General features: G+C 49.5%; 1 protein-coding gene across 1 annotated transcript; it reads right to left on the bottom strand.

Annotated features, from left to right (window-relative positions):
- Positions 1–241: 241 nt before the first annotated feature.
- Positions 242–20763, bottom strand: LOC132250255 (killer cell lectin-like receptor subfamily F member 1). Its single transcript, XM_059726784.1, has 5 exons — positions 20635–20763; positions 13617–13730; positions 4641–4807; positions 2283–2386; positions 242–2053 (listed from the first exon to the last, which is right to left on the bottom strand). The coding sequence occupies exons 3-5, from the start codon at positions 4758–4760 to the stop codon at positions 1906–1908; spliced, it is 372 nt and encodes a 123-aa protein (XP_059582767.1). The 5' UTR covers positions 4761–4807; positions 13617–13730; positions 20635–20763; the 3' UTR covers positions 242–1905.
- Positions 20764–21166: the final 403 nt, after the last annotated feature.

Raw genomic sequence — 21166 nt, 5'->3', positions numbered from 1 at the left:
CAGGAGAAAAGGCGGTGGAGACAAAGCAATAGTAGTGGCAGAGATCTGGGGAAAAGGCAGTGGGGACAAGACAGTGGCAATGAAACAGGGGGTTTGGAGGCAGAGAGGAGCTCAGGACAGGTGTTGGAGGTGGCGGGGAGCCAGAAGCAGGAGAGGGAGAAATGAGACAGAAGTTAGAGGGGTGAGGAGCTGAGATTGGAGCAGGGCCGAAACCGTAGTAAAGCAAAACCCAACACAGGGGTCCAAATAACAGTTTTATTAAATAAACACTTTACTGTACAGCTTGGTTCTTACACACACTCACACAAGCACTCACTCACACACACACACACACACACACACACACACACACACAAGCACTCACAATGGGAGCAAGAGAAAGAGATTCAGTGGAAGGGCTGGAGTCCACGCAGGGAAGATAAGCAGAGTCCAAGTCCTTGGTTGAAGAGAGGGTAGGGGGTGATAGCTACATATCCAGGCTGGAAAGGGGTCTGTGACAGGTAGTCACTCTGAGCCGCCCTCAATGTGGCCCACACACCTGTCCCTGGGGCAACCGCCCGCCTACTCTCCTGCCATGCCTTGGTCTTAATTAATTAGTGTTTATCAGCGGGAGGCTGCCCTTATACTGCCCCGCTGCTAGGGGGCGCTATCTGCGGCTCTGTTTCCTCCCCTACACTGCAGTCCACACCTCGCCGATGTTAACTCAGGTCTATCCTAATCTTGGCCCCTTCCTGTTCTCCCTGGGCCTTCCTTCTCCGTGCCCACACTTGGGCTTCTCAGTCATGCTGCCCCCCTCCTGGGGCTCGCCGCACCCCACTTGGGCTTCTCAATAGTGCTCCCCTCTCTGGGGCTCGCCACGCCTGCTCTGGGGCTTCTCAAGCGCCCCTCTCTGGGGCTGGGGTGTATGCACCCCGTGTGCTGCGCCTGCTGGCGCTGGGGTTCTCACACTCTGCTGTGAGTCCCCTATGAGGCCTCCTCCAACCCCTAATAGCCTCACCCAAACCACCGGTTTTAACAAACAGCAACACAAACTTGAGCCTCCTGGCTATAACTCAAACGTAAGCCACCTGGCTACAACAACATTGCTCAACTCAAGTCAAGCTGTACCTGCGGTTCTCACATCATTACTCCAGGAGCTCCAGCCTCTCTGGCTACTGGCAGGGAACTGCCTCAGGCCTCAGCTCCGGGGCTTTATAAGGGCCAGGCCCTGCCCCTTCTGGTCAGCTGACCTGCTTTGGTCACCCTGGCAACCCACAGCTGTGCTCCTTAGTCATTGCTAGGACTCCTTCCCTAGCAGTTTTCCCCTCTTCAGGCACAGGGCACCTCAGTGCTCTGTGACAGGGTCCTTGTCCAGTAGGTGTTGTCGGGAGTGGGGTCGCTGGCAGGGCCTCTGGGTGGATAGGTGGAGTGGTGTAGTGCTGGTCCAGATGGAGAGGGCGTCCCAAGGAGTCAGTCTTCGCTACCCCTTTTATGGGGCAGACTACCTCTGGTCTCCTATGGGGAGGGCCTGTCCAGGCAAGGTCAGTCTGGTCCCAGAGGGCTCCAGGTGTTCTTACTGAGCATGTGGAGCCTGGCACAATGGTGGGTTGCCTCATCTTTTGTTTCTTAAATGCCGAGGCTGGTTCCAAGGGCTGGGTCATTGGTCCAGGTATTGGTGTTGATGGTTCGGTCATTCAGAGGGAGCTATTTTTTTTTTACAATATAAAGAAGGGGGAAAAAACAAAACAAATACAACTTGCTACCAAAATCAAATGCTGAAGCTTATCCTATGTCTTATCTCACTTATACTTATCTATAGGGAATAGAGAGGGGGAGACAAGGTCAGAAATGGTTGGGGAAAGAGGGAATGCATTTAAAAAGAAAAAAACGAAAAACTGGGGTTTTGCTACAAGCGCAGCCAGACCCTCAGGAGGCAGCTCTGGAGGGGCCAAAGGTATGGTTGACATCTCTGATACAGATCCAGCGCCTGAGAGATTCACAGACTATGGTAACAATCTTCTCTGTATTCAGGTAACCACAGTTCAGGTTTGGTGCCTCATTCTCAAGTGTGATTCTGTGAAGGAGGAAAAGAGCACAGAAACTTAACTGCTGTGAACCTGAAGATAGTCTGAGTAGTGTGTCAATGCCATTTCAGTCAAAAACAAACCTGTTGTATAAGGAAAATACAATTCCAAATCAGTATCTACAATGCTGCTTTCAGAACACCTTAACTTCCTTTATTTCTAGTCACCTCCCCACACTAATGATGGGGTATGGGTGGGCAGCCATACCCACTAACTTACATGTCATTTGTAAAAGGTGATCCATCCACCCATCGCCACCCTTCAGCTCCTTTTGTCAGTCCAATCCAGTAGTAAAAATGTTCTTTGTAACGGTTGATGATTTCCTATAATTAAATCCAGCAAGACTAGAGTTATTCCTCTTATAATTGCATACAGTTTACAAAAGGCTTACAGTGAAATCCTGTCTTGATATAAGTCACTGGTATGACTCTAATGTGTATCAATGGCCCAATCCTTTACCCTTTGATATGACTATAACACAGAGAACTAATACTTGCCTCCAGACTCCTTATGAAGATCGGACCTAGTCTACTGCTTTGCCCTGCCAGACCTCCACTAGCAGGGCAGATAGGGCAGCAAAATGAAACTGAGGTTCTGTTTGTGGACAGCATAGAGGCTATTATTCCACTGGAGGTATGCTGCCAGCTTCCTGATTGTCTTTACCTGTAGAACGAGCTAACGCAGTAATGGGTAAAAAGAGCGGCACTGGTGTAATAAAAAGGAGATGACAATAGGAGTGAGGCCAAGTAACAGGGAAAATGATACAAAACATTGAAGCTTAAACCAAAAGAGGGGCTGGGTCACAAAACCAAGCACTAGGAGATCTGGGCTCCTTTCCCAGATGCCCTTCTCCATGCCACCTTGTGGGTAAGTCATCCACTCTGCAGTGACCATCTCTGTGCATTTATTTTGGGCAATTCACAACAAAAGTAAAATCCCACATTCCTTGCAGGACTTTGTCCTAGCCTCTCTTTTGTTGTGTTAATTTGGATGGAATAAGTGGGCTTGGAGATTTGCAGGTGTTTTTATGACCTTGTCATTGTATAGTATTGAACAGCTGAAGATGGTACAGGTTGTCAAGTATGAAGACTGAGGCTGCAACACAATCCTTAAAAACTAGTATATCCTTTTGTTAGTAATACAGGAAAAAGTAGAGAAAGAGGTTTGAGTTGATTAAATGTGAAACAACATTTTCATTTCAACAATATCCCTTGCTCTCTTTCCTTTAGCGATAAAGTTTAATTAAAGTTCTGTATGGTGACAAGTTAGGATTGAACATGACATTAACTGTCCTTCTTGAGAAGGGGGGAAAGCCTGTTGAGATAGGCTGGTGCAGTTCCATGCACAAGAGCACGAGCACACAGGAAAAGAAAACAACAGCCAGGATCGGACGTGCAGTTTCTGTCTCTTCCACTTGCAATTCCAGCAGGACACGAGTGGAAACAAACAGGCAGAGCACACAGCCCAAGGAGTCACTCAAGACCTGATAAAATTCTATCATGTTGTTGTTTGTGCCTCTTTTCGAGCTGCCTTTCTGATATCAGGCTCATGGTACCATTGCAAAGGATGGAACTGCCCTGCCAGGCTGGGCTGCACCCATTAGACAGAAGCAAAGGGAGAGAGCTAAGGAAGAGACTAAATCTAGAAGAAAACAGCTCTTCAGGGAGAGCAGGAAACCAAGTATTGGAGCCCAGCTGTCATTTAGGATTTATCTGAAGTTAGTGATGGCATGTAGGTCCCGATCTCAGGACATATCTTAGCATTGGGAGGGAGAAGGGGATGGGAACTCAGTAATGTCACTCTGTATCCCATATGATGATAGGGTAATGGTAGAGGCTGCTTCTGTCAGCCCACATTTCCAATGCATTTTAATTCCCTCCCCCAAAATCTTTAATACCCTCATCCGGAGAGGTCAGGGGATAACCCAAGTCCTCATTAATTTGCCAACAATTAGGCATAATTTCCAACAAACTGATTTTGTTTGGTTAAACACCCTTATTCACCCATTCTTAAACTCAGACCCTGAGTTGTGGAAGCAAACTTCTGGATTTTGACTAATTTAGTCTCTCTTTTCTTCTTGTGAAAACAGGCTTGTGCAGCAGGCTGTGCTGGATGTCTGTTATCTTTTGACAGCCTAGAGTTCAGGCCAGGGCACAGCACACCTCGGCCTGGCTAGGGGGAATTTCGGGGTCCATCTTAATTTTTTTTTTTTTTTGCCTGTAAACTCCATCCTTGCCACTATTACTTTCAATGCTGGACATCTCTTATAAGGCATATCTAGCTATTCTCTTTGAACATCTTTTCTTACCTATTAGTAGCATAACTAAGGAGGCGGGACTGGGGCACCAGCCCTCGGCTCCGACTTAAGGAGGGGAATAAAAATAGCAGCTGCTCTCGCTGCTCTCCCAGGCACTGCTGACAACCCAGCTATAGCTGCTGCAATTTGTGCTGCTGCCACCCAGGGCACAGCACTGCCCATTTCTACCTCTGACAGAGATCAATAGTTGAAAAAGACAAGTCGGTAAAAAGGATCTTTGTGAAATTCTAGTTCAAGACTGCATTTTATTTTGCACTTACCAGGTCTGATTTGGTTTTTATTATGACCAGAGAAGCACCAAGCGATGAACAGAATTCAAGACTTTCATTCCAATTTCTGGTCCCATTGGAAAAATAGTAACATCTCCCATTGTATCCCATCCAACCTTTTGGGCAGTTGTTGCACTCTTGAGGTGAAGTATGTTTCACTGGGAAGGCAGAAAACAAATCAGTGGGTCTGTTAATATAGAACAAGTTTCTCTATTTTCATGACAAATCCTGAGAAAGCAAGAGAAAATGTGCAGAAAACATGAAGGTTGTACAGCAGAAACAAAGGCTGAAAGTATACCAATTATCTTCAGTTAGACTCTGTAAACCAAGGGTGGCTGTGACACTCCTTGGTGGCCACGTGGCTCCTGTTGTGCTCTAGCTCTAGGTCAGGGATGGTCAATTATGTGGGTGCACTGGACACATAGGAAGTTTGGGGGAGCTGCTGTGGGCCAAGCCAGCACCCCTACACCCTGCAACAGCTCCCCAAACCTCCCTATATGGGATGGGGCTGTGGGCAAGTGGGGAGTTGGTGTGGGCATGGGTGGGGGAAGCTGTGGCAGGGACACTCAACTGGGGCCCCTGCCACCACAAGTGCCACCTCCAGGCCACCCTTCTACCCCAAGGATGGGATGGTGCTGCTGCTTCCTGGATTCAGCAGAGGCAGCAGCTGGACAGAAGGTGTTGCTGGGGATTGGGAAACAGCAGGTGAAGCCACCTCCCTCTCACCACTGCTGGAGCCCTTCTCACTGCAGCCAGCTGGAGCCTGCACTGGGGCTGCCCTGCAGCTCCTCCCCACTGTCACAACCAGCACCACCTCTGGGCTGCCCTGGGTCTCTGCGCCCAGCAGGGAGGTAGCACAGAACAGCTGCAGAGCAGGCTCTGGACAGCCACAGCAAGAAGGGCTTGGCAGCGGTGAGTGGGAGGCACCCACGCCCACCACTAGGTCCTGGGCAGTATCCTCAGCCCATGGTTTGGACCCTAGCTGCACAGGTCCTGGCCAATCTCCATGAAGCCAGGGCTGCTGCTGGTGGCAGCCAGGAGCCATCACCACCAGGGCTCCCAGGAAATGTAGTCCCACCTCAGTGCTGACCCAGCCCCATGGTAGATGGCAACAGGGCCAAGCAGAACTGAGGGACCTGCTATGGGCTTCACAAAGTCCCTCTGAGGGCCACATTCAGCCCACGGACCGTATTTTGCCCATCCCTGCTCTAGGTTATCTTCCCCTTCTTCCCCACCCGCCACATCTTGACGTTCTTCCTTATCTTTGGAAAGGAAGGCTAGGCTGCCCAAGGGTCCTACAGAAAGCCCTAATCTGTCCTTCTGTCAGCAGATCCCTCTCAGACCTTACTGGTCCCCAACAGCCTTCATATTAGATAGGTCCTCCTGGTCTGCATGTGCCCTTATGGCAGTGGTGGGCAAAATAAGACCCACAGGCCATATGTGGCCTGTCAAGGGATTCTGTCTGGTCCGTGGCAGGTCCCCAGGCACGTGTGGCAGTCTGGATGGTGCCTCATGCAATCAGTTCTGCCGCCTCTAGGCATGCAGCAGGGCACAGTGGCTGGACTCATTTCTCTGCAGTGGCAGCTCATTCTGGCTGCCACCACTGTCAGACCCAGCACTGCTGCCCAGGTACCCCACTGAGTCAGCCCTGCACCCACCACTGAAGGCAGGACCCACTTGCGCAGGGTGCACACCTGGCCAGATGGGATAGGGCCATGGGCAGGCAGGGAGCTGTGTTTGGGAGTGGGATAGGCAGGAAAGGCCAGGATCATAGTTTCATAGTTAGTAGGGTCAGAAGGGACCTGAGGAGATCATCTAGTTCGACCCCCTGCCATGGCAGGAAAGAGTGCTGGGGTCAAACAACCCCAGCCAGATGTTTGTCCAGCCTTTTTTTAAAGACCCCCAGGATAGGAGCCAGCACCACTTTTTTTGGAAGTTGGTTCCAGGTCCTAGCTACCCTGACAGTGAAATAGTGCCTCCTAATGTCTAGCCTGAAACTACCCTCTGCTAGCTTGTTTCTGTTGTTTCTTGTAACTCCCGGGAGTGTTCAGGGGAATAGGGACTCTCCCAATGCCTGCTGGTCCCCCTTGACTAGTTTGTAGACTGAAACTTGGGGCAGAATTGCAGGGTGGTGACATTGTGGGGCTGGGGCCAGGTTAAAGCTGCGATCCAGTCCATTCACACCCTCATGATGGGTACGGGTTCCGTGGGTAGGTGAATGCAGGGAGCAGATCATGGCTCTGGCCTGGGCTTAGCCCTGGTCCCAGACTGTCACAGCCTCCAGATCCCAGATTCAGTCCTAGACACAGCTCCCCACCCACCTGCAACCCCAACCTATCCACTTGGCCACACACCCTACCCATGCAGGTCCTGGCTGGTTTCCTTGGAAACCCCAAGACTGCGGGGCTTTGGGAGAATGTGGTTAGGGCCCTGGGCAGAGTCACATTCTGAATTTTTAATAAGTCATATCAGCCAATACTGATCTGATCGCTGATATGCAGGTGGGCAGCCTAGAGAGCAGCATCCGGCTGGTAAGTGTGTTGTGGGGGAAGGGGGGAGGAGGGGTGTGTGTGGGGGGTAGATTGAGGCCCCTACAGTGAGGGAGTGGGGCTGGGGCAGGAGCTAAACAGTGCTTATCCGGGAAGGAGGGGGGCGGGTGGGGGGATGGCAGCTCCCGCTGCGACACGCACTCCAGCAGGGCATGGGGGTGTCTGCCCCTGCCTGGATCTGTGCATGGGGCGAGGAGGGGCTGCCGCTGTGGTCTGGGGCCAAGGGCAAAGCCAGGATTTTCTCAGTGGGGGACTGGGCTAGACTAGGTGGAAAAAGGAGCTACAGGACGGGGGGGGACTGCAGCCACCAGAACATTCGCAGTAGCCCCTTCCCAGCACTCCCACTGCCTGCCCCAAGTGCAGCACCAGCCCAACCCCCCACCAAGAAGCTCCCTGTGCCAGCCCCAGCCTGCAGTTGCGGCCCGTCCTTCCCCTGCATACAGATCTGGGGACATGCTCCCAGGGTGCGTGCCGTGGCAGGAGCCACAACCCTCTCTCTGCAGCTCCAAGAAAAGCTGCTCACAGCTCTATCCTGCACCCCATGCCCTGCCGCAGCTGTGCAGTTCCTGCCCCTGCCCCTGCACTAGCTTCACTCCCTCCCTCACCCCTGGGGCCTCAATCTGCCTGCCCCCCCTGCCACGCACCTTCCCTCACAACAGACTTACCAGCTGGATCTGGATGCTCTCCACACTACTGGGCCACACTCCTGGCCTCCCGTGTGCTGCACTGTGGCTGCGTTCATGCATGGGACATTTATCAGCGACATTAATCAGCCACATCAGCCAAAAAACACTGACTGCCAATACTGTCAATTTTCCTTCCATCCATGCCAATCCGATATGGGACTGATGTATCGGTGCACCTCTAATTATTAACATTTTACAAAAAGTTTAGTGATATTAAATAATGCTAACCTAGATAAAAATAATTCATGGTAGTTGTTAAAAACTAGCATGCAGCATCCACCAGCAGCTGCAGCTGATATCCTCTGTCTTTCCGGTATGAATGCTTGTCCATACACTGAGATCACATGTTTTCCTTCCACTGAAGGGGTTGGAATGGTAAAGCAGCATTTTGCCAAGTTGTGGAGATGTCGAAGCTGATCAGAAACAAACAGAATGCCAAAATACAGTCACAGTCAAAGGCACCTGGCACGCTGACCAACTTCATTTAAGCAGCAGGTTCCTTGTCATGCTCTTTCTGCGATCCAGGGATTGATTTCAGTAGCTGAGGGTCAAATCTCAGAAAAGGCATCTATTGAGGTTAAAGATGTGACTAGCACTAGAAAAGGAGGCAGCCAGTTGTTTAAACTGCAGTGGTAGTGACTGATCATACTTGTAGTACTGATTCAACTTTGCAGCTGTTGCCTGCAACAGTTCTTGTCTCCACTGCTTTTCATGTTGACAGTTTGAACGCTGTTTTGATGCCATGTCTTTCACCCAACTTATCAAATCCATCAGTGTGTTGCGTGCTTCATGGATCACCACCTGCCAGCTCTCAAAACACATTAGAAATTCCATGAACTGGATCTCATTTTCAACCACAAATTTAAACTTCAGCTTCAGTGTAACCCTGTCTTAAGAGATCATGTAGTTTAAGCATCTGCTGTGTGCCAGGTGTGATTTCAAGCTCCTCGCACAGAAATTCAGGGTGGTATTTCATATTTTTGGCATGGTAATGAACTAAGCTGAACCACAAATTCCACCTTGTAAGCACTGGCTCTGGTGGAAGTGATACAGTTGCATGTAGATCCCTGGTTTGATTGGCAATGCACTCCATATATTGGCAATGGACTTCCTATATTGAAGCTTATGGCCTAGACAATGTTTGAACACTTTTTTAAAAGAGGAAACCAGGCTATCCACATCAGGAAAATGTGCATGCCAGACATCACTTGCTAGAGAAAGGATGTGTGCATTGCAGGTGACATGAATTGTGCAGGGCATTATTCTACAGAGCATGTCAGAGAAAGCTTTGCACATATAAAATGCATTATCAGACAGAAAAGCTGAGACCTAATTAAATTCTAAGCCGTAGTGTAAAACAGCCTTCACTACTAGAGGTGCACTGATAAAAGGAAATTTGACATTATCGACAATCATTTGTTTTGGCTGGTGTAGCCAACTATGTCACCGATAAATGCCATGTGAATGTATGCAACCGCAGCCCGGCAGCTTGGAGATCAGTGTCTGGATGGTAAGTCTGTGGGGGAGAAGGGGCAGGGGGAGGGAAGGGCCCTGGGGGACGCAGATCAAGGCCCCCGCAGAGAGAAAGGTAATGGGGCAGGGTCAGAGGCAGAAGCCCAGCCAGGGTGGAGCAGAGCATGAGATGGAGCCACGCGCAGCTCGTCTGGGGGTGATGAGGGGTGGGGGGGAACGGATCCCGCCACTTCACACACCAAAGGGGCGGGGGGAGGCATCAGGGGCATGTGCCCCCCGGATCTGTGTCTGGGGCAAGGTCAGGCTGCCACTGCAGGCTCAGGGCCAGGGGCTGTGCCAGCCTTTTCCCAGCAGGGGACCTGGGCCAGTGCTGCACTCGAGGCAGGCAGGTTGGGGCAGTGACATGGGGAGCGATGACTTCGGGGGAGAGTACAGCCACCCCAAATTTTGCTGTAGCCCTCTGTAGCTCCCCCTCCCAGCACCACCATCACCTGTTTCAGCACAGCCCCGGCCCAGCCCCCCTGTCAGGAAGAAGCCGGTGCAGCCCCTGGCCCCGAACCTGCAGCGGCAGACTGCCCTCGCCCTGTGCACAAATCTGCAGGTACATGTCTTCCATGCCTCCGAGGTGTGCGCAGCGGTGGGAGCTGCCCCTTCCAACCTGCCCCCTCCCCCAATGAGCTGACTGTGGCTGTCCTGCACCCCACCCTGTCCCAGCTGGGCAGTGGCTACCCATGCCCCTGCCCTTCCCTCAGTCCCAGCCCTACTCCCTCCCTCACCCTGGGGTCCTCAACCTGCCCCCTCCACATCCCTTCCCCACTTCAGACTTACCAGCTGGATGGTGCTCTCTAAGCTGCTGGGCTGCACATCAGCTAGTGGATCAGTATAGGTCGATATGGCTGGTTAATCGTCAGCCATGGGTTCTGCCCCAAACAACATTTATTGGTGCACCCCTGTTCACTACAGCTTGTACCACACTAGAAAACTTGACAGATGCAAGGTGAACTGGCTCTGTTTGAAAAACAGGCAGGTCATGGTATTTGGTGTCCCAGGTACAAAAAAAAAAGTGCAGAACATTATTACCTTGGGCAGTTGTAGCTTCGTGTATTACACTTGAAATGACAAAATCTGCATTGGCAGAATATGAATCAGACTGAAGATGCAAAGCTATGACTCCTGCTGGTTGATCTTGGTGAAGATTTTTTGCATATGGGAAACTCTCAGCGTTTAGTACACATTTGTTCAAGTTGTACCTTCATTTAAGGTTATCAACAGGGCCGGCCCAAAGTTCCTTCCCTGCAAGTTATAGTTTTGTGGCCCCCTGATGCGGAGAAGCTGTCAGCAGTGGGGGGATGGTGGTGGGCACCTGCAGAAACTGGTGGCGGTGGCAGTGCCAGAGTATTCACGGCTGCAAGGTTCGGGGTCCCTTGCGGTCTTGGTTGCAGGGGCCCCCTGCGGCCTCAGATTTCAAAGCATAGGACAGGACAGCCCTGGTTATCAGTTTTCTCCAGAAGAATGCTGTCAGCCATGAATGCCTCCACTAGTGCAAATGTAGCCTTTCTTCTTGTCAAACTGCTTTCAGTGGTTCTTTTAAAAATTGAGGACATAGTTCTTTGTTTCTGCTCTAACCTTCAGGCTCTGCAGCAGCCTTTTGTTTTATATGCAATTCAGACTCTAAATGCCAATCAGTGCTATTTTTCCTCGATGCATCCGGGGTCACGATCCAGAGTGAACAAAATAATTACCACCATCTCCATGCAAGGTTCCTACAGGGAGCTTCCTTACACGGTTCTGAGCTGAAATGTAATTAGCTGTCTTGGATTTCTTTTCATTCAACATCTTCAGATTGCAGCATTGCATGTGACTTCTTAAAAGAAGGGGCCAAAACTCTTTCACTTTCCTGACTAGCGCCTACACTGTGTCTATGTCACCAGCTCAGCCTCTACAGTAGTGCTCTCTCAATCCACCTGCTCAATGCCTGCAGGAATTGCCGTGCTTTCTTTGTATTCTGCTATGCTTTTATTTTATTGTTTTTTTACAGTGATTCTACACAAAATTGTGGGAAACATATTTTTCATGGTAATCGCAGAAAATGCCGTTTTTTTATAGTTTCCATGCAAATCACAAAACCACAATTTAAGTAGGTCCCTGTACAAATGCTCGCACCTCTCCAATTTGATTTCACTGTTGAGAGTAGTTCTGTAGGAATTACATTTCATCTGGTTCCACAATCAAGCTGAAATCTGACTGATCGCTGGTTCATTAGCAGAGCTGCAAATATAGCAGATGACAGTTTATCAGCTTTCTTCTGTAGAGCATGCATGTTCAGAGTATTTCAAACTCCAAAAATCACAGAAAAGTCTTCACCTCCCTTATCAAACATCTCAGTGTCCTCCCCTACTGTTTATATTCTGGGTTTATTTCTTTTGCGGGTGTCACAGCATTGGGACACAAAACCTGGTTTTGTGTCCCAAAGCTCAGACATTTTTGCCATATGCTAGGCTCTTCTTCTTTCTTGCATGCTTTTTCCCTTAGTACCAGCACTGGAGCCTGGGGACCAGGTTCTCAGCGGTCCCTTCTTTGTTCTGGCTCCCGGGTCTCTTCATATTGACCCTGTGTATTTGTTCTACACCAGCAATTGTTGTGACTCTTCCCTTAACTGATTCAGCTGCTTGTAAAATTTGGACACTTGCCCAGAGGCAGATCAGCCTCTCTAAACAATCTCTTCCTTAGCAGGATAGGATCAGACGTCCCACAAATAATTCTGTCTCTTATTAGAGAGTTTGTTATGGTCCCCAAATTATACTGGATGCCAATGTTTTCAGCTCTGTAACATCATTATCTATTCCTCTTCCAAATCCTGATTCCGGGTTTAAAAAAAAATTAAAAAAAAAAACACCCTGCAAAAAAACAACGCCCCCCGCCCAAACCCCCCCCCAAAAGAGTACCTTTCCACAGTCTCACTTTTTATTTAATGTTTACTTATCAAAAGCCCTCCTCAGCTGCTCTGATGTACTGGGCCCCTCAGAGGTCCAGTGTTGCACTCACTTCTTTGCCCTTTGTCCCGATGAGGTAATGAGAAAGATTTATCTTTATTTTCTCATCTTGTCCAGCAGAGTCAGCCATGTGTGTAAGTTTAACTCTTCCTTCCAGTGCTTCCATGCTGCTGCCAGGTTTCTTGATGGAAATCCAAATATGCAAGGGGTCTGAGGCCCTCCGTGCTGCCTGCTTTCTTCGCTGTGTGGGTGATGCTTCAAATCACACATTCTTCACTGTGGTTCTCATCTGCTGCCACCGTGTTTCATGCAGACAGCGCTGTGCAGTTATAAAGGAACTCCATTTGGATTGCAAGAACTTGGATCTTCATTAGAAGAGTGGTCTGCTCGGTGCTGCTGTCTGCAGCCACGTGGTGCAGCACGTGCTTAGAGCCATCCCCAAATCCTCCAAGAACGCAGAGCTTCATGGTGTCACCTTGCAAATGATCCCCAGTACAACTCATGTTCCAATCTGTAGGGACCTGCAGGTTGTTCAGCTAACCACAACAACCTGTGAGTTTGGCTGGCCCCTTGGGTCAAAAAGGGGTATTAAGAAAATAAAGCAAAAAATAAAAGGCAACAAAACAATCCTGGTTGGGAACCAATCTCTTTGGGTTGATTTCCCCTCTGACTTCCCTTTACTGTAAATGGCATTTTCAGGCCTACCCCAATAGCACCTTTAATGGAATTTCACCAGGGCAGAATGAACATGATCTGTTTCAAAAATATGAATTAAAACATAATCAAAATGACAGTAAATGAGCATTTAACTACAACAGCATTTCTGGGTGACACTATTTTACACTGCTATTCAAGTAAGTCTCTTAGGGCTGCAGAGAGATCAAGAAGTGAAGATATAGGTAATGTTATCTCCTTGCACATCATGTAACAGTGGAGAATAATTTTAGTATTTACCTGCGCAAAGCTTAGGAGTGTCAATTAGAGATAAAAATATATATTTAAAAGAAGGTAATAGGTGTAGCCAACTCCTGGCACACAAGGGTCTTTTGCTTGGAATGTATGCCTCAGGGCAAATGGTGGGGAAGGGGTCGGGGTGCGCTGCCACGACAAGGATCAGGCCCTCACGGCTGCCCTGTCATCTGTCCCTGGCATGCCAACACCTTATAAGTCAAGGTTGCACTCATTTTTAGCACCCTGACCAAAAATGTTGCTGACCCCTGTAACAGAGTATTACTCCAGCTCTTCCCAATAATCAAAACAACTTACCTAGTGCAATTGCCAAGCCCCCAGTGATGAGAAGGAGCAGAATTATACTGACAATGTAGATGCAGTTGCACTTTCTTTGCGTGCTCTTAAATCCCTGTAGGAATGACCGCTTACCTGAAAGAAAAGCGGTGAATTTAGGATTATCACACTTAGAAACAGGGATGTAAATGAGATGAAAGTAATATTTAAGGTATAAAGACAGGTATGTGTGTACAGGAAGCCTGAAACAATGGCCCAGAGAACCAGAAACTCCCCCACACCGCTTATAGTCAGCCCTAATTAATGTACCATTCCCAGGGGAATGCAAATCAGCATGAATTATCAAGTAGTGATCACTTATAGGGAGTTAATAATTGAGAGAGGTGGGGGGTAGCACTAGTAGAGAATCAGAATTATGGTGAATTTATCCACACTGGCTAAACAGACCACAGTTTTCTATAACTCCATCAGATGACACTTTAACCATCTCAGTTAAATGAACCACTAACCATTTCATTGCTATTTCATCAAAGGTCTTGTGGAAGATACTTATGACCACTAAGCAGTTAAAAGCTGCTGAAGGTGAGAAACACTAAGGAAAGAAAGGAGATACTCAAATATTGGGAAGGCTAAAGGAACAGAGAAAGCAAAGTAAGGAAAGACAAAGGACAGAAAGGGGAAAAATGCCAGTGGTACTCAAGGGAAGTGAATGTGCACCCATCATTACAACTACACCTTTGGTAACTGCACGAAAACCATGTCCTACATTTATTTCTGTGCAAACCTCACATGGACATGGGTATGAATTTAGTTGTAAAATTAGTGAATGAAGTTTATGCTCCAGTCCATGAGCCATAATAAAAAAATCAAAATGAAATTAATCTCTTGCCACACAAGAAATTTGACATTTCCACTGTATATTCATTTTTACATCTTAATAGAAAGATTTCAGGTTGGGAGATGACTTTACAAAGTCCCTTCCTTTCATCTAAATAAAAATTAGCCATTGAAGTTTAAAAAGATGTTTAAAAAAATAACATGCGCAATAGGATGACTAGAAGTCCCTTCTTAGGTCTAGTGTAACCTAGAGAAATTTTAAAACATATTTACAGTCCCTGAACTAGCAACACCATAGACAAGGTTCCTAGGGCTGCAGAGCCCTTATCTTGCAAGAGGCTGTGGGTGGATCCCTGCACTGCATGGTGCCCCACTGAAGGCAGGGTTGGCTTACAGGGAATCATCTCCTTGATGGGGGCCTGTGCCAGTGAGACCTTCAGGAAATTTTAAGCTGAATATTCAGGATCACTGAAGAGATTTTCCACCTCTCCTTCAAGCACAGTGTAGTCTCACCAAGAGCAAAGAATCCCATACTGGATGAGCTGGATATAACCACCAGCCACCCAAGATCAAACCTTCTGTTCCTGAGCAAACTACAGACCAGTAGAAACTGAAGCAAATACTGAAGAAAGGATACACAATGAGAAACACCCATTGTAATATAGTTGGGTCAGGACATGGGATAGAAAGTACATTAGTAGTGCTAACTTGACAATTTCTGGAAGATAGCAGGACATCAAGAAAATGTCCCCAGTGGGGCAGACACTATCCTGTTGCTAGTTCTCCACGTTATCCAATGAATATGAAATGCAAAGTGCAGAAAATCTGTGGGGGATCTGGAGCTGGAACTTCTTTCCTTCCAGGGCTTTGACCATGTCACTAACCTATGCCACCTCTTGCTTGCTCTCTGCCTATTTGCCCTAAATATCTTCCCCTCTGAGTTGCCCAGTGGGGCAGCTTCAAGAGTAGGCTGGGTAAATTGTTGGCCTGGTGGTTACAGAACTCTCTTGGGAAATGAGAGGTGCAAATTCAATGAGCCTGAAGTTGGTTCCTTATTCCCAGTTCCTTATTCCTGGTTTCTTATTCCCGGTCCCTGGTTCCTTTTTCAAAAGCTAATCTAGACCCAATAAAAGCTTGTTATTAATGAATTATGCATTCTAAAGAGAGAGACACTTCATTAGCAAGGCAGATATACTAATTAACATGTAAAATAATATCCCACATCAAGTACAGAGCCCTAAATGAACCTGAGATTAGGATACGATTATGGGGCAAAATACTTCTTGGGCCACCCCAAACTTCCTGTCTATGCCACTGGAGGACCGTCCCAAAGAACCCTGACCACAGTCCTGCGCGGCCCAAAGCACAGTTTGGCCGTGCCAGGCTGCCAACTGACAGCCCCCATGCCCACTCTACTAAGTATAATGGGGCTTGAATAAGGAACTATAGCTAGAAATCCTTCTTGGGCCACCACAGAACACATCTCTGTGCCACCAGGGAACTCTCCTGCACATCTCTGATGAGAAAGTTGCCCAGCCCAAAGCGCGGTTTGGCCGTGCCAGGCTGCCAATTGACAGCATCCCCAGCCACTGTGCTAAGTATGTGAACCTGAGGAAGAAACAGTCTTTTGGGCTAGGATTACAGCTAGAAATCCTTCTTGAGTCACCCTATGGCATACCTCTGTGCCACCGGAGGACTCTCATGGACATCTCTGACCAGAGACTTGCCTGGCCCAAAAGGCGGTTTGGCCGTGCCCGGCTGCTATCTGACAGCACCCCAGCCACTGTTCTAAGTAAAATGGCTTGGATAAGGAACTGTTTTTTTGGGCTAGGATTACAGATGGAAGTCCTTGTTGGGCCACCCCACTCTGACTCTGTGGCACTGGGTGACTCTCCCAGGCATCCCTGACCAGAGTACTGTCTGGCCCAAAGCACGGTTTGGCTCTGCCACGCTGCCAACTCAGAGCCTCCCCCTGCCTGAGCCCCCCTCCTCCCAGCAACTGTACTAAGGACAATGGCTTTAATAAGGAACTCTTTTTGAGCTGGGATTAGAGATGGAAATCCTTCTTGGCCACCCCACACTATGACTCTGTGGCACCGGTAGACTCCCCTGCACATCCCTGACCAGAGTCTTGCCCAGCCCAGAGCACGGTTTCTTCATGTCATGCTGCTAACTGCAGCCCCCCCATGCCCACTAATATAATAAAAGGCTTAGTCTGTCTGTCTGTGCATCTGTCTGTCCATAATGCTTCTAGCCAACTGCGCATGCACCCCCAAGAGGGTGGGTGGCTATTGGCTGGGTGGCACACATTGCGTGGGCCCAAGTTTGCACCGCTTCTGGGGAATTTTGGCGTTGAGGAATGTGCCCCAGGAGAACAAGGGCTCCCCGCCTCCCTGCCTGAGGGCAAATGGGGTATTGCAGTGGCTGCCCATCCTGGATGCCCCCCAGAACAACCGGCAGCGAGGGGGAGATGGGGGGCAAGCAGACGCAAAGTGGCTGGGGAGGGAGGAGGGGAGCAGGGTCAGACCTGAAGCAGCAGGGAGGGGGTAGGAGTGGGATCGAACTGAAGTGGTGGGAGGAAGGAGGGGATTGGGCTTGGATCCAAAGTGGGGAGGGGAGATGGGGTCAGACTCGAAGCGCTGGAGAGGAGAGGACATTATTTAGGTCTATATATTTAGCACAGTGGCTGGGGTGCTGTCAGTTAGCATCCTGGCAGAGACAAACCGTGTTTTGGGCCAGGCAAGTCTCTTGTCAGAGATGTCCAGCAGAGTTCCCTGGTGGCACAGAGGTGTGTCACAGAGTGGCCTAAAAAGGATTTCTAAGTATAATCCCAGCCCAAAAACGAGTTCCTTATTCAAGCCATTCTACTTAGTAGAGGGGGCATAGGGGCTGTCAGTTAGCAGCCTGGCATGGCCAAACTGTGCTTTGGGCCGGACAGGACTGTGGTCAGGGTTGTTTGGGACAGTCCCCAGGTAGCATCGAGAGGAAGTCTGGGGTGGCCTAAGAAGTATTTTGCCCCATAATCACATCCTAATCTGAGCTTCATTTAGGGCTCTGTACTTGATATTAATTAGTACATATGCATAGCTAAGGAAATCCTCTCTCTTTAGGATTTGTAATTCATTAATAACAAGCTTTTATTGGGTCCTTATTAGCTTTGTAAAGGAACCAGGAACCAGGAATAAGGAGTAAGGAACTGGGAATAAGGAATAGGGAACCAGGAATAAGCAACCAACTTCAGCCTCGTTAAATTCAAACCCCCCTGGTTGAGGGGGACCTAGAACCAAGGGCTTGTACTTCCTGGCCAGTGCCCTAACCCTTAGACTATGGGACTAAAACATAGAAGCACACTCCTTCTCTCCCACCCTTGTAATCCTGGCTATAGGCAGAAGCAAAGTCTGAACAGTGTCCAAGTGACAAAAATCACACGCGTTACTTGGTTACATAAATACCACTAGGGAAAGAAAAAGTTAAAACAGATTGAATTCCAAGACTTCCTGTAGCAGTCTGAATTACACCATTTAAGATCATCTAGGAAATCCCATCCCATCCTATCTTGGCAGGTAACAATCTAGCCTCAGTTACATGTAACTTGGACATTTCCAAACTGCACTACTGCAATGCCATTCACCTAGGCACAAAACCATCACACCTCAGGAAACTCCAATTAGTGTGGAATACAGTATAGCTTCCCAAGGACATAAATGGCCATGAGCAAAACAGACCTATCTAACCTTTAAGATACACTGTTTAATTCTTACCTTCATGCTAGTTAGTCCCAAACAACTAAACGAGCACCCAAAACTCTGTGGTTCTGCTCCTTTCTTTCCACTGCAGTTCTTTGACATATCTTTTTACCAGTCAAACACAGAACAGTGTATGTTACTGATTTATATCATTCATCTTAAAACAGCTCTGTTTTCAAGCATGCACGTGTGTGCACTTCTATACCGGGTTACCCACTGTGAACTTAACTCAGGGGCAGGCAAAATGTGGCCCAGGAGCTGGATGCAGCCTGCCAGGTCATTTTATCCAGCCTGCGGGGCCCCTAAAAAAGTTAGAAAATTAATATTAATCTGCCCTGGGATGCCTCTCATGCAGCCCTTGATGTCTTGCCAAAACTCAGTAAGTGGCCCTCTGCCCAAAATAACTGCCCGGCCCTGACTTAACCCAACATAATTTCTGGACTACAGATTCCTCAGAAGAGCAGTAGATGCCAGACACTAGCTGAGCTGCAATCCAACCAGATGGTATCAGTCTGGGATGGATCTGTGCAATAATTTGACTTACGGGGATGCAAAGAGACATGTTTCTAACACATGTTTTTTCAAGGCTGTGCATCTTAGATCTCCTTGCTCAAATTCAGTCTGCTGACCTATCCTGAGCCCTGATGATGCACAGCAAAATGCAAAAAAAACAAAACAAAAACAAAAAAAAAAAAAGGAGATTGCACACAGTATATTTCCTCAGGTCTCTGTTAAAATCTGTGATACCCAAAACCTTGTCTATGTCTATCCCAGTCATGCAGTTGGTTCAACAAAAGATATCACTCACAAGAATTCTTTCCTTTTGCATCTTCCCTAGACCGTCCGCAGCGTCACCTCCACATTGCCGACACATGGATGTTAGAGCATTAGTGCACCTACACAAGGAGCATGGCTCTGTGTTTGCAGTCATCCCCACAAAACAGGAAGCACATTTTTACAATTAAAAAAACGGGCTGTGTTATGACAGCAGTGGCATTGCAAAACTGAGTTCTTGTTTTGTAACAAAAGATACTTCATTCAAAGTCCCTTTCATGGGCCAGCTGTCTCCAAGACAACAGTAAGACAATTTAGGTACAGGGCCTAGCTACACACACACATGCACGCGCTTAATTCGTTGCACCACCCAGTAGCCGAGGTGCAGCAATAGGTTGTTAGGAAGGAATAAATGCAGGCCACTTCCCAGTCAAACTTTCACAGCAGAGAAAGTAAGAGAACGGCACAGAAACAGCTGTGGGTATTTCCAGGAAGAAAGGCAAGTCTGGCCACCCCGTCCAGGCACGTCTGAAATAAGCACGGGAGAGAACATCTGTCCTGCGGCCAGGGGTGCAGGGAGCGGCAGCACTGACACGGGACTCGGGTGCCTGCTAGCCGGAAGGAGGGGGCAAAGCAGGTCAGAGACGTGGATCTCAGGGATGCCTGAGGGCAGAGCTGAGACCCGGGAGGGGGAAGCCGCCCCGTGCCCACCGGGTGCAGGCGGCGGCAGGAGCTGCTCCGCCACCTCTGCGCCTGCAGCTCCTCCGGCGGGGCGGGGCGGGGCGGGGCGGGCGATGGTCTCGGCCTCTCCCGGCCTCCCGGCACACTGAGCCCGGGTGTGGCAAAGGGCTCCCCAGGCCCTGCTTGCTCTGCAGCTGCTCCGCATGCGCTGTCTGTCCTGCAGGCTGTGGCGCCGGCGGCCAAAGGCAGCGGAGGAGTCGCCCCTCCTGCGCGCTGCCCTTTCTGCGGCTGGAGCCGGCCGGCTCCCTCTCCCACGCGTCTCCCCCGAAGCGGGTATTGCCCCTGCTGCAGGAGGCAGAGCCCGCATCCCCGCCGCGGCACAGCTCTGCCTCGCCCCTGCCCCAAGGTCCAGGGACTCCGGGGTCTCCGTGCTGCCTGCCTCCGCGGCCCCGGCACGCTCGCAGCGCAGGGCACGGCGCTCCGCCTCCGCCTCCGCCTCCGCCTGCCCGGGGGCGCGTCCGGCCGCCCCGCCCCCCCGCAGCTGCGCTCTGGGGAAGGCTTTACAGTGGGGAGAGGGGCACGGAGCCAGCGCGACCCGGGCTTCAACGAGCCGGGCATGGCAGCGCTGCTGGCTTATAGGGAAGTGTCATCATAGTCTCCATGGGCTGAGCCCTCCATCCCGGCTGGAGATCCGGGGCTGCGAGACGTGCTTCCCTGCACGGAGCTGGGCTGTGCGGGCCAGAGGCTTTCTCCCAGCTGCCTGGGCACGGTCTCGGCCCTGGGAGAGAGTGCTTGATCCTTGCTGCTCCTTTAGCACCAGCCAGAGAGGATCCTATGGCTGAGCTCTGTGCTCGTGCCCCGGTAGGGATGATGTTTGTGTCAGGACCGAGGGTCGGTCTGAGGCTATGGCCAGTAGCCCGGACTGTCAGGTGGGGTTTTTCCACGATGGAGTAGAGTTAGGCAGGGAGGCGTATTGGTTTCATAAAGAAAGCTTTACTTACGCTGCCGATGGTCACAGTGCAGGGAGGAAACTTGCTTGAGTTGCAGTTGCACACAAACAAACACAAATGAGATCTCTTCTGAACCGCACCGAACCGAGATGAGTCGTCGATGTACGACTCTATGAGCGCTTCACATGGGGATACGTCAAATTCATATTATGACGGGGAGTGGCTAAGAGCTGATTGGGCCTCTCTGTCCTCCTCCAAGACACACGCGGAGTTTGCTAGGCTCCACAGCGCGCTCAGAGTTCCCCACGAGATGGTTGTGGAGTCCTCCAACTTGGGCGGAAACTGCTCTAGCCTTTTGTACGGCTAGCGAGCCAATTGCTAGCCGCCACGTAGGAATAATTTAGAATCAGCCAATAATGGGGTACAAATTTGCATACGTGTGGCGGGAACTCTTTGCACCCGGGATTTCTCTCTGCAGCTGAGAAATCCACCATGCAAAGAAAGCTCCATGTGGCGGGAAAATTCCAATGTGCCGAGGCACTAAAAATCATTGGGTTATGACAGTTTGCATCCTCATAAAAAT

This window comes from Alligator mississippiensis, chromosome 4 (genome assembly GCF_030867095.1).
Source record: "Alligator mississippiensis isolate rAllMis1 chromosome 4, rAllMis1, whole genome shotgun sequence".
Taxonomy (NCBI): domain Eukaryota; kingdom Metazoa; phylum Chordata; order Crocodylia; family Alligatoridae; genus Alligator; species Alligator mississippiensis.
Note: the sequence above shows the minus strand (reverse complement) of the source record. Positions and strands in the feature narration are given on the sequence as shown.